The sequence below is a fragment of the Onychostoma macrolepis genome, chromosome 09 (genome assembly GCF_012432095.1).
Source record: "Onychostoma macrolepis isolate SWU-2019 chromosome 09, ASM1243209v1, whole genome shotgun sequence".
Lineage (NCBI taxonomy): Eukaryota > Metazoa > Chordata > Actinopteri > Cypriniformes > Cyprinidae > Onychostoma > Onychostoma macrolepis.
In genome coordinates this window covers 33,638,232-33,652,292 of record NC_081163.1, presented here as the reverse complement: position 1 = coordinate 33,652,292, position 14,061 = coordinate 33,638,232, and the positions used below count along the sequence as shown (strand labels likewise).

Sequence of the window (14,061 nt, the reverse complement as noted above, 5' to 3'; positions counted from 1 at the left end):
CACCATGATGCTCTGCCCTTGGACACACACACACACACACACACACTTACTTGGTGAACTAAGCAAACACAGTTGCTAAAAAACACACACTCTGTTAAACATATCACATATCTGGTGGCTTTACATTAATCTCTGCAATACCTTTTAGTCTGAAACAAGGATGAGACTGTACCTTTTCAGTGACCCTCATGAAATCACAATGCTGTGCTGTCACGAGAGAGGGCTCGATCATATCTTTTCTTCAATGAGCCCTAGACTGACATGACACTGGATAGGGTTACATGTACAGAACTGAAGTTGTGGTTACATTACCATGGAAAGACAATTCACACCTACTAACTAGGCCATGGTTGAAGTACAGTACTCAGGGGAAAAAAATGTCTGAGAATAAATGACAAAATAAATGTATGCCTGTATATCTGGTTTATTATAATTGAGCTTTTTGTCAGGTACTAAAAGTCTAGAAAGTATGTTCCTGTAATCTGATATCCCATTTACAGTAAAGCACAATCAATTAATCATTCAATCTATCAATCAACAAATCAAATAATAAAAAATTAAAATCAGCAAATTTAAGACACAGTGCCAATATCCTAACAGTATTGATTATACAATAAAAGTTTCCTAATTAGGATGGGAAAATAGAAGAGTGACCTTACAAGTACAACTGCATGCAGATCATGTTTCTAATTAAGTGTAATTAATGGCACAGAGGTGTATAATCATGTCAAGATGAAACTCTCAGACAATCTGAGAAACTGCACAGTCATGAAAGACGTGTCTAACAATATGCAGTCATAAAAGATCTCTTTAATCTGCTTTGAACTATCAGAAAGAATGTGGTGAAATAATAGTCATAAACTATTATGTAATTGCTCATCATCATTAATATATAGGTCTGTTATTTAATAATTATGTTCTTACTGGTTGGACAGGTTGTTGGGTTAAGTATGACCATGTGGAGGTGCCCTAATTTACAATAAATGAGAAAACAGCGCCACTCTCTGGTCAGATGCAATAACTTCATTCGAAAATAAATAAATAAAAATACTGTGTGTGTGCATTTAAGGAGTTCGTGCTGAATTTCAGACTAAGGTTTTTTTTTTTTTTTTTTTAGGTTAAATTGTTTTCATTTGAAAACAAATTGTATACTTATAATGGATATTTATTTATATTTTATATCAAATTTTATTTCAAATCATTAGGCTGCCCTGAGGAGTCTCTAGCAGGCTTCTACTTATTGAAGCAGACCAAAAACCCAGAACTGAAATATTTTAAAGTCAAATGTTTATTGTTATTTGCAAAATTACATCACTATCATCTGTTAACACTAGGCCTATCCAAGTGAGAGAGAGAAAAAAACCACAGCAGTGTCAACACATTGAAAAAGGACAAGGCTTTTTCAAGGCATATTCATGTGGAAATAAAAATAGTTCCTCTCTCTCTCTCTCTCCTGATGAGTTAAGTATTCCAGAAATTCCAGAAATACTTTCTCTTATTTATAACCACTTTACTGTATAAAAAGTCTTAAATTATTTGTATGTTAAGCAACTGAAAAGTGGAAAATTCTCTATAAAACTTTTCCACATTTCCTAAGAAACATCTTTTAGTTTCATAACCTTGTGCATGAGGCTTATAATATCAAATTAAACTGCCAGCACTGTTTCCATAAGATATAGGCCTAACTGTATTTCAATGTTCTAAATGATTCATTTTGAGATGTCAATAAACACAATTTATCACTTTAATAAATGCAATTTATTACCACATAATTTGAGTCATAATGTTAAAAATGATTGAATAAGAGTTGATAAAATATCTCAAATAAATGAACGAATAAATCATATAAAACTGCAAATGGCCCTGCAACATTATCTGTGTGCTTTGGGGTCACTTTGCTCCAGAAAAAAAACACAAAAAAAAAAAAAAAACACAAGTTAATGCATCCAGACAGATGTATAGAGTGGCAGCGGTTTACAGCATGCTCATTTTCAACCAAGTTGATTACAAGAATATCTTTGATGTAAATATTTATCATAAAATTATAAATCCAAGAATAATTTTGTTAATGAATTACCTGACAGTCAGCTCCATCCTCTCTCTCTTTCTCTCTCTCTCTCTCTCTCTCCTCCCTCCTTCCTCTGTTCAACAGCATGTCAGAGCCTGTGGGATGGGGTTACAGCACATTACTTTCCATCTGGATGCTGCTCTGAGCACCTTTAATGAAGACAGCCGCATCTCTCCAAACTTCACAAGACCCTTGACTGCCCAAAGCTGTTTTAAAAGTAACTCTCCCGAAAATAGCTACACAAGCCAGGACACCCAAACAGACCTTTATACAGCCAAAGCATGAAGCTCCATTGCGTTTCTCTTCTCATTTGTGCTTTACTCATGGGCGAGTGCTGCGGGTCTCGTCTGGACCGCTGGGTCCGAACTGGACTTCAGTACCTGAAGCTCAACCTGTGCCGGAGGGTCTCTCTGGCGGAGAGCGAGTGCAAGAAGCTGTCCCACCTGCACTTGAGCGGCGTGGTCGTGTACGTGACCGAGTCCGGCTCGGGGAAAGTGCTGGCGATCCTGCCGGACTCATACTCGAGCGGTGCGCTGCAGTCCAAACAGAGCGGCTTCTCTGCGGACGCGAGCGCGGAAGATGAGCGCAGGGCGAACGAAGAGCTGTACCCCGGCGCGAGTGCGCATGACGCCGCGCTGCTGCTGGACCCCAGCCCCGGCGAGAGCTTCGGACACCCGGTGGTCCTGTTCTATGTGGACTTCAACACGACCAAGAAGAAATGTACTCATATGGACGGCATTTATCTGGGTGAGTGGACCGAATCTGTCCGGCCTGAGATTTAAAACCATCAGTCTAAACGAGAGAACAGAAATTTTAGGCTATTTGAGTAAATTAAAAATTATGTTCAAAGCTTGCGGCAATCACTACACGTTACTGAACCCTATAAATTAACCCATTTATGACAATTTTCCTATATGCAGCCTATTTTATTCTCGTGTAGTCCAATGTAAAAAGTTTCAAAAGAGTTAAAAAAATAAAATAATAATTGTTAATTTGCCCAACAAGACCCAACAGAAAGTTGAAAACCAACCTAACGACTGACATGTTTACGTCATGATTTATGAGCCATAGTACATTAATAATAGATCCAAATGCTTAATCGAGTTCTGTCACGAACATCATATCTGGAATCAAACAGCTCTCCTCATGTGATTTTTTTACACCAGCCATGTAAAAATGTTGACATGAAGCCAGTCTGCACATTTATTTATAACCGTTTAGACACTTTAAACCAAAAGTAGCCTATTTGTTACCAGTGTGATTAAATGTAAAGTGTAAAATGTGAAGTGTAAACTGCCACGGTTAAAGGGTGTCACTCATATTAGCTTCTATCAGGACACTTTACTAATTATAATGACATTATATGTCATTATATGTAATTACTATACTAATTATCATAATAATATGTATTTACAGCAACTAAAAACAGCACGCAATAATTAAATATAAGTAACAAAAATTACACTGTAACATGAGTACAAGTCGTCATAATATTTATTTATTCAAACATATTTTAAAATCTTTACAGGGAATAGGAGAAAAGTCATGCAAAATTCTGTTATAAAAACACACAGACACATAAGTGTCACATAGACAGCTGAGCTGTAAAATGTAAATTGATGAACATTTAAGTTTGCTTTATAAAAAGCCAGTTTAGATGTCTTTTTCAACACTTAAGAACATAAGCAAAGGTCATCTGCCCTGTGACATGAAGCTACGTGAATTAATCTGAGAGGTCTGCACGAGGATCTGCTCTTAGGAGCACTCGGGCCACGGACCCCCTGCAGGGAGAGTGGAGGGCAGACGCACGACTGAGCTGAGAGTCATGCATTCACAATAAGAACGTCAATAATTCATTCCTGACTGAGAGTTCAGTCCTTAACACTGGGTTCAGCCGTGCCGTGCCCCCAGTCCACAAGTCAAACCATCACCTTTGAACTAAACTTGAACATTTGCATCAACACTGCTAAAAGAGACTGGAAAGTTGCGATGATAAACTTGATTCCGCTACATTTTCTTTACTAGGGCACAAACCGTTTTCTTTAAATTACTGTTATTGAAGTTAGCATCAGATTGTCTTAAAGTGTCGCAATGACACTAATAACATCCAGAAGAACGTCTTTTAATATCTAGACCAGACTATTTGACTTCATGTGGGCTGCAGCTGAGGTTGAAAATTTATGCTGGTGAAGAATCAAGAGATATCCGTATCCAGTTATTTGTGAGAAATTCCCGTCTACTGAGATGCCTTCATCTGGTGTCCTTCTCCTTCATTGGCTAGGATGTCCCAAAACCTGTGTGTGGGATTAGGCTACTTCTGAAAAAAATTAAAATGGCAAATGAGTGCTGAAAAAGAGTACATTTATTTACAAATATTATTTTAAATTCACATGATCCGTTTCCACAAGTTTAAGACTAAGTGTTTTTGGAAAAGGTCTCATACTCACCAAGGCTAATGAAAAATGCAGTAAAAACAGAAATATTTCTGAAATTTAAAATAACTTTTCTATTGAATATCTATATCAAAATCTAATTTATTCCTGTGATGCAAAGCTGAATTTTCAGCGTCACATGATCCTTCAGTTTTGATGATTTGTTGCTGAAGAAACATTTCAGAAACTATTACCAATGTTGATAACTCTTGTGCTGCTTAATATTTTTGTGAAAACCGTGATCATTGGTATTTTCAGGATTCTTTGACGAATCTGCCTTGGGGACGTGGTTATTATGTAAATATATTTAAATAAACTCTCATTGCAAGACAATTCTTTAAGGCTAAGTGCACGTCGGGCCTCAAGCCTTCCTCAAGTCAAATTGTTTCGAGAAATATTCTTAGTAACTTGGAGACAAAACGAAGCTCAGGAAGGGCAATAATGAGCAGACACATTAGAAATGATAAACAAAAATGCTCTGGTTTACACATGAGCTCAAGGCGGAAGGGCTTGTGTGACTCAGTTCAAATCTGGAACCGTTTTCAAATCTCGCTGTGTCCAAACCTGACCATCTCATCTGAAGATGTGGTGAGAATCAGAGACCGGAATGAAAGCTGGGTTTAGTTCTGGCCACATTTAAAATCATCCCAAGTCTCTCTGAATGGGCCTCCGGATACAACTGACCACAGAGAGAGAGACTCATTAGGGCTACTGATGCTGTCTCACCCCACATTCCCAAATCACGGCCAGCCGAGGAAACCTTTCATTGTAAGAGGCAATTTTAGTTGTTAAGTGAAATGGATTTATAATGGCTTGTGATTACACCTCCTGCGCTGCTGTCTAATTCAGGCTTCCTCAGCGTGAAACTGATAAAAATTGCTTGGCGTCAGTAGCCCTGCTGCAGTCTTGTCTAAAGTGCAGCATGTGCCTGAATGGATAGTTTGCAGTTATGGCAGATTACAGAAGGAATGCACGCAGTTCTGCCCAGTCTGATGCTATGCCTGTTTAAAAGTCATTAATACCGCTTTTCCTGAAAGAACAGTTTCTCTGTGTCACATTCTCAGGGTAGAAATTAGCATTGCAGGCAGCTCTTTCTTATTAAAGCCAGGTGGATGATCACATGACAACGACAGAGCAATAAACCCTGGACAAATGACAGCAAAGGTTCTCATTGCTCCAGGTCACGTGATTCTCACATAAACATTGGGCAAATATTGACACTGGTATGTTCTTGAATGATCACCAAGCAATAAACCAAAAACATCGGCCTTTATCGTGGATTGTTGCTTGGATTCTTTATTGGCATCTGTGGCTCCGTGAAGAACCTTTGACATGCACAGAACATTTTCATTGCACAGAAAGTTCTTTATAGTGTAAAGTTTCTTCAGATTATTAAACGTTCTTCACACTAATAAAAAGAGGTACTTTTAGGAACTGTTCACTGAATGGTTCTTTAACAGCATTACTACCAAAACCTTTATTTGTAAGAGTGCTAGCAACTATTAGCAGATTGTATTCGTACATTAACTGTTTCATGCAACATGTATACAGGGGAGGAGTGCTTGACGATGGCTGTGAAGACACGCTGCCAGAACCAGCTGAAGCGGAGGAGGAGTCGCAGCGACCGTATGGCGAGCCGGGCGAGGGCCCGCAGGAGCACCACGGGCAGAACCGGCCGAGCGGAGCACAGCAGCGGCCTCTGTGAGATTCACTTTCTCCCTCTGGTTGTGGGAGTGAAAGATAGCAACCGAACCCAACGCCTGCACTGTGTAGGTGAGTCAATGAATTGTAGAGTTCAACAGGTTTAATTATCTCTGGAAGGTCAGTGACAAGCTCTTAGGACGAGAAAGCAATAAAAGCGCAAATCACAATTACACCATGCTAAACAAGTTATTTGAATCCTGAATAGGAGGGAATCAGGAATCTGGCTTTTTTTTAAAGGTGCTGTATGTGATTTTATGTGTTTTTCCAAATCCCACAATTTTGCAAATTTCAACCATAGACATGTCATTCAACCATTTCTGGTTAAACATTTCTAATTGCTACATTTGTTTTGCTGTCACAGAGACAGGTGTGAATTCTTAAGGCCATTGCACACCGAGTTGGAAATTTTCGCATGCGTTTCTCCGTTTTTTCGTATTCGTCATCCTTTCCTATCAAAATGCATGCTACAGATGTGAAAACGCAGAAAATCGAACCTGATCCAAATTTTTGTTTTTATGACGGACGAAAGTTTTGGAGGCAGTGTGTAACTGTGATTGACACAATGTGAGGTCGTATTTATTTTTTAACGTGCGAAAAATTCGGACTCAGTGTGCAATGGCCTTTAGAATACTTATTTTAGTGAGGTATTCATTCACCATTTACAGTGCACAAATCACACAGTTCTTTTAAAGTTGTGTTTAAGTCATGTTGGAATTACTGCAAGTAGAAGTAATAATTACTACATTTTCTGAGAGCTCTGCTTGTACCACCTGACAGCTGCAACCTGATGAAACATTGAAAATGGCAGTAAAATGTAGTTAAGCTGTTATTTTTCGTAATATTTGTTTATTAATCTTATAACTGACTACTGTTAATGTTTTAATAATGCAAAAATATTCAGAAAATAAACAAAAGACATAAATAGTTTAATGTAGCTATAGCAGTTGAATAACCATCTAATGTTAAGCTAAATAAACTATACATTTACTAAGGCACACACAGATTCATTATGCCGTTAATTGTGTTGCCACAAAAATGCATTCTTCTGAGCCCAAGAATGTGAACAGCTCCTTGTAGAACGCCAGAGTTATCTAACAACACGCCGTGAACGCAGCATAAAGGGACTGTCACAGAGTATTTTTTTTTTTGGCGTAACTGGACAAAAATGTTTATTGCACAACTCGCAGAATTCACTTTGAAACCACAAAGATTTCTGGCAAATTCACATGAACCCGTTGCAAAGTCTGTGTGTGGAATTTTTCTGTCCGAAATTCCCAATCATGCAGATTCCTACTGAAAATTTCAATTTTAACCACAAAAATTTGCTGAAGAAACGGGTCTGAAAAAGACATTTTGAAATTCTTTTCTCCTACTTTTTAATGCTGCTAACACGAAGTAATGTGGTTGTTGCTGTAGATCACCCAGACTTTGCCAGATGCCCGCAGGCTTTGCCACTGACCAGCCCCAGCACACCCATCTCCAGCTGTGAGCTCAATAAAAACACCCGCCGGTGCCATCAGCAACGCCTGGCCACACACCTGTCCTGCCGCCTCTATCAGACCTGTGATCATGCTGTTCTCCTGTCAGGTACAAAACACTGACTCAAAGAACTCATTTGTATGATCTGACCCATTGATGTCTGAAATGCTGGAGGAATACTTGGACTTATCAGCTGTCTCAGGTATGCTGCTCCTACATAACCTTTAACCTGTGCACGTGCAGGTGGCTGGCGGGAGCAGATAACATACCAGCAACATGCAAAGAACCTGCAGCTCTTCTACCAGATGCTGAGGAACAACGGCTTCCATAAGGACCACATTAAGACATTCTTTGCTGGGAATGGACAGGTAGCAGGTCAGAGCACATTTCAAGTCATTTAAGCTTTTAATTTACCCCAATGCTTTATATTCAGATTCACAAACCGTCTTTATTTCCACAGCTAAAGAGACTGAGGGGATGTATCCAGCCACAGAGAAAGAGGTGATCAGGAATCACATTTCCTACATCTGCCGGAAGCAGCACTGTGTGGATTCTCTGGTTCTGTACCTGAACAGCCCCACACGCAACGACGGCACCATGCTGCTCTGGGACCGCAATAACAACGGCATTGTGAGTGTGTGCATCGGTTCAGCCGTTCTGATGTTTGTGTAGTAAAACATGTGCAAACGTTTAGTTTCGTGGAAACCATGAACACAATTACCATAGAGCACAACAAATTATTTTTCCAATTCATTTTTGTTTTTTTAAATAGATCTTAAAATTACAAATGACAAATATAAACATTATAATATATAAAAATAGGGGGAAAAAAACACTTTGTACGAGGCAACAAGCTACTCATCCTATGTAGCATTGTTTTTGAATGACAATAGTCAAAAGCAATGATATAAAACTATTAAATATAAAGTTTTATAATAATGAATTAAAATAAATTAAATATATTTTAGGTATAACGTAAAATATTCAGATATACTAATGCACTACCAAAGAAAAGTTTTAATTAATAATTTTATTCACAAAGGATTATTAAATTGATCAAAAGTGACAGTAAAGACATTTATAATGTTACAAAAGATCTATATAGATATAAATACAGAGTTCTGGCACGAAACTCTAGATGGCGCAGTCCGATAGGTCTAACTCAATCTGACCTAATGACATCATTATCACATGGCACAGCTGATTGGTTCTTTCCTGTATCGGTAGCCCATGAGCTCGCTGTAGCAGTTTGCAGCTTGCTTCAGAAACCCTCCACCTTCCCCAGCTCCACCTGTATCGATCTGCTACGAGGTGATTCATGTATGCTATATGGGGGTTATTTCATGTATGTTATATTTGCAGCAGCTGTATTTCCTACATGCTCACAGCAGCATGTTGTGGATGTATTGGCAGTAGCAAGTCTCGCTCTGCCACAGCAGCAGCAGCGTAGCAGATCTATTCCGCCAAGACCAAATACATTAACATCGTCATGTATATTACCATGCCAATCCCTCCGAGAGATTTCATGACAGAAATACTGTTCTTTTGAACTTTTGATTCATCCTGTATCACAGTGTCCACAAAAATATTAAGCAGCACAAGAGTTTTTAACACTGATAATAATAAGAAATGTTTCTTGAGCAGCGAATCAGCATATTAGAATGATTTTGAAGGATCATGTGACACTGAAGACTTGAGAAATGGTTGCTGAAAATTAATAAATAAATTATATTTTAAAATATATTCTAATAGAAAAGTGTTACTTTTAATTGTCATAATTTACATTTACATTTAATCATTTAGCAGACGCTTTTATCCAAAGCGACGTACAATATGAGAACAATAGAAGGTTACGGTATTACGGTATTTTATATCTTATCTACCTCTAACATTTGAATAGTAGTATATGAGAGCAGTTAGTTTAGGTTGATTACAATTTAAAGTACTTGGAAACAGGAGAACGTTTGGCAGGTGTCTGTGATAATAGCAGCTTCTGTGAATGGTGGATATTTTATTTCTGGACTACGATTAATGTAGTTCTTCATTCAGAATTCAGCTGTTAAAAATGGTTTAAAAATGAAACTGAAATCACACTGACTTGCGGCCCCTATCATTACTTTCATAATCTCAGACATCATGGTAGGTCAGTTTTAAAAGACGTTCACATTACCAAAAATCTATTCCTCTAAGGAGGGGGATTTTTACTTCTGGAACCCAACTGTTGTGCTCTATATTAGTTGAAAACCACAAGGTTTTTTTTTTGGAAATATTTTAGTTCAGTGGATTTTGTAACAGGATTATATTTTCACAGTCAGGCCTACGGTGTTATTCTGAAAGTGCTGAAGTAGATTTGTTATAAATGTCGGGGTTACTGGAATCACAGAGAGGACAGATGAATAAAAAGACTTTAGGAATTCCTTATCTTCCCATAAATGAATCCAACGTGTTTCCCCAAGACCACCACTTCAAAGTGCCCACTAACCAAAGGATAAAAGTATCACACTATGGAAGCTGACTTTTGGTTGACTCTCATCCGTTCGTTCGGTTTCATTTCTTGGAAGGGATGAATCTGTAGACACTTTGCAATTCGGTGGTTCTTGTCTTATGAGTGCATGGAGTATTTTTAGTGCTGCTAATGAGAACGCCACCTGTGCAGCAAACATCCAAGAGGCGATGCTTTGTCAAAACATATTCCTTATTGCACATGGAAAACCCAGACCACGAGAGAGATTAGATCAAATTTCATACAGAAATACAGCACAATCTTATTAAGAAACTCACAATAGACCAGCTATTCACCTCCTTCATCTATCAATAATACAATCATTCCAGAAACTCTGCACACATTTAATGATATTGCTTTTATAAAGTACACTCTTGTTGCTCCACCAAAATCCCACAATCCTTTGCAAAAGGTGGTCAGTAATCCAGGCCATATGTTTAGAGTGGGGCAAACAGAAGGGAGCAGACTGCACAGTAAAGCCCACCCTTCCATGACAATAGGGACAGACTCTCTAGGGACAAAAGCAACAACCTGATCCCCAGACAGGGATGTAGTGACAAAGGGGGGCTTGAGAGACAAGGACCACACAGGATCAGGGCCACCAGACGCTCGGCTTCCCACAGGAAAGCTGCTCATTTCTTCTTTGAGTAGAAAGAGTACGGCTAACTGTTCATTTCAACAACTGCCACGAGTCTGAATGCCAGGACAAATGAATGTCCGCTCTCCTTTTGAAGTGCCTTAAAATAGACCACAGTCATGTAAGTGGAAATAGTGCCCCGCATGAACGAATTGTAGGTGCATTGGATGAAATTAAAATATAAACTAGAACAAATTATAGTGTGTGTGATCAATATTTCTTTTCTTGTGATAAGACTAAACTGAAAATAAGTGGGGGGGAAATTTATTTGATATTCCCATTTATTTTTATTATAGTACTTTTATATAAAAATATAATATTAATATTATATTATAATATATAAAAGATATATATTACAAATTAACTCTGTTCTTTTTCACTGAAAGAATGTTTCTTGAGCATCAGATCATATTATAATAATTTCTGAAGGATCATGTGACTAAAGACTGGAGTAATAGCTGCTGAAAATTCAGCTTTGGAATAAGTTACATTTTAATATACATTTAACAAAACAACAACAACAAAAAAATATTATTTTAAAATGTACAAATATTTCACAATATTACTGTTAATTACCTTACTTTTGATCAAATAAATGCAGCCTTGAGGACTTGAAAGAATTCTTAAAAAAAACAAAAAACAAAAAAACACTTTTGAACAACAGTCTATGATTGCTGCCTAAGATCTAAGATTTATAAAAGTATTTTCCACTCAAGTTCTTGCATTGCAGTGCTTTTATCTCGTGTTGTGAAATCACTGTAATGTACCGTTTTGTGGATTACTACTTTAATAAATAGCATTTGAAGGCAAAATCCATAAAACTTGTCATTTTATATGCTAGGAAAGCTGTATACTACGGTTTCATGCTATATGTTTTTTTTTTCTCCAGGCAGATCTGAAGGAGCGTTACTCTGTGGGTGAACTGTTGGCGGATCTGGCCGGATGCAGGGCCAGTCGGGTGCTGCTCTTTGTGGAGCAGAGCTACAGTGGAGTCCTCAGCAAGAGACTGATGGGATCTCTCAAACACGTCAATGTCGTGCTGCTGAACGGCCTGCCCTGGGTGCACACAGCTGAGTTCTGGGCCTCTCTGCACCCATCCGAGTGCCTCATAGACCACCTCAGTAAGGTGAGACTTTACAAGCCTTTATGAATCTGGGTTGTTCGGGTCACTTTTTAAAATTTGTACAAAACAAGGTATACACCTTATTTTTAATGTGAGAGCAGTGCACGATGATTTGTAACTCGTGTGAGGCTTCCGGTGTCAGCTGCTTCCAGTTATTTTAGCTGTACAATCATGTATCATTTATTATCATAATCATAAACACACTTTGCACTTTGTTATCATAATCATAAACACACTTTGCACTTTGGTATTCTTCTAGTTATTTATTTACAGCAGCTAATGAATGATAAGTCTCATACATTCACTAGAATTGAAAAATAAGATGGAAATGTAAACTTGATTGTGATTAAATGATTAAATGCTTAAAGGGACAGTTCACCCCAAAATGAACACTCTGTCATCATTTACACTTATGAATATTTAGTAACACTTTACAATAAGGTTTCATTCGTTAACATTAGTTAACATGAAATAACAATGGAAAACAATTCTAAAGCAGTTATTAATCTTAGTTAATGTTCATTTTTAACATTTGCTATTAAAATCAAGATGCATCTTTCAACATAATTTAAAGGGATAGTTCACCTTCAGTTGCTGGTCCCTATTGGCTTCCATAGTGTGGGGGGGAAAAAAACACTATGCAAGTCAATGGAGACCAGCAACTGAAGGTGAACTATCCCTTTAATGGACCTGAGCCAACATGAACTGCTGTATTAACATCAACAAAGATTAATAAATATAGTAAAAATTAATAGTTCATTTTTAGTTAATGAATTAACTAACGTTAACTAATGGGCCCTTAATGTAAAGTGTAACTGAATATCCTAGCTGCTCTTTTCTTTGTACTAAAATTGAAAGAGGCAAGTTCTACTTTTATGACCTACATCATAAACACAGTCTATATGACTCACGGTCTTTATTCTGCTAAATCTTAACTGTAATGACGGCTTTGTCTGTGGTATAGGACCAAATCCCCCCCAAAAAAGGGTCACAAAACAATTGTTGAGTCAACGTGTCATTTTTGTAGCCAACACAACCTTTACATTTCAGATCTTTGGTGGAAAAACTTAAATATCTGTCTGTTTTCCACATAAAGCTATCGTATGACTTGAAGACTTTAAACGCTTTCTTTCTTTGCTTAATGCAACGGCAGAGTTCTGTGACGCCCCGACTGGCTGATGCTGCTCTGGGACTGATGAACGTGACTCTGGCCGGTGCACCGTGCAACTCCACCCCTCCTCTCACCGAAGCCGAAATGAGGAAGGAGTACATGGGCTGCCAGAACCTCCCCACAGCTCTGTGGTACCAAAAACGGCCCAAGACCGACAACAGCAGGAATTGAGCAAACTGACCGCTTCCAGGACTTTCAGAAGGACTAGAGCCAACTCTACTGTTCCCAATATGTAATTCGGACACTCCAGTGGAGTACTTCCATGAAAAACAAGTACCAACGAGTAGTCCTAGAAGTATGACTTTGTATAATGCACAAACTTCAAATCCATGACCAGCGCTTTCTTCTCACAAACACAGAAACACACACACAAAACAATGTACCTGTGTGTGCGCACTTAATTCACCCGGTGATGCACATAGACCCTGACAAGCTGTTGAGGAACGGAGACTACATAATGTGTGCTTAAGAGATTGAAAGAAGAGGCGGTAATGCAGGACAGAGAGAGAGAAAGCGTCTGACATGTCCTCACTTTGAACCTCATTTCCCCTGCTTGCCGCTCTGTAGAAGGCATCCCGTGGGGAGCGTCCCATGCGAACTTCTCCTCTCTCCGCCTGCCGTGGGGGTTCAGCGCAGGGGCATCCGCGCTCCTTTACCAGAGTGCTCTTCCGTGGGTCATCGCACAGGGCGCGCCTGGAACTGAACAATGGTGACAAGGCCACTCTGAAACACACCTCACACTCACTTGAACATTTCAGGACAAATCTCCTTGTCCCTCCTTCAGCTCAGTAAGGGACAGGGCGGTCCAGCATGATTTAGTAATGAGAAATCTTCCCTCACCACGTCTGGACCCTAGCAGACACTGGGCTCTGCAAGCATGTATTTAAGTCAGACCTCTTATTCCACGCTGTACTAACCACTCTGTCCGCAGTATTCGCTTATCT

At 38.7% G+C, this 14,061-nt stretch overlaps 1 protein-coding gene across 1 annotated transcript; it reads left to right on the top strand.

The window, feature by feature from the left end:
* Positions 1 to 2,142: 2,142 nt before the first annotated feature.
* Positions 2,143 to 13,811, top strand: si:ch211-67e16.11 (uncharacterized). The gene is made up of 7 exons (XM_058786277.1): positions 2,143 to 2,815; positions 6,052 to 6,273; positions 7,621 to 7,791; positions 7,927 to 8,058; positions 8,144 to 8,313; positions 11,713 to 11,949; positions 13,100 to 13,811. Exons 1-7 carry the CDS (start codon positions 2,350 to 2,352, stop codon positions 13,286 to 13,288), a joined length of 1,587 nt encoding a protein of 528 aa, XP_058642260.1. The 5' UTR covers positions 2,143 to 2,349; the 3' UTR covers positions 13,289 to 13,811.
* The last annotated feature ends 250 nt before the right edge of the window (positions 13,812 to 14,061 follow it).

Bases quoted from the DNA above. Each gene is read 5' to 3' on its own strand.
- si:ch211-67e16.11 (XM_058786277.1), top strand. From the start codon at position 2,350: ATGAAGCTCCATTGCGTTTCTCTTCTCATTTGTGCTTTACTCATGGGC. The intron at 2,816-6,051 runs GTGAGTGGACCG...ACATGTATACAG, and splicing joins TATGGACGGCATTTATCTGG to GGGAGGAGTGCTTGACGATG. The intron at 8,059-8,143 runs GTCAGAGCACAT...TTATTTCCACAG, and splicing joins TGGGAATGGACAGGTAGCAG to CTAAAGAGACTGAGGGGATG.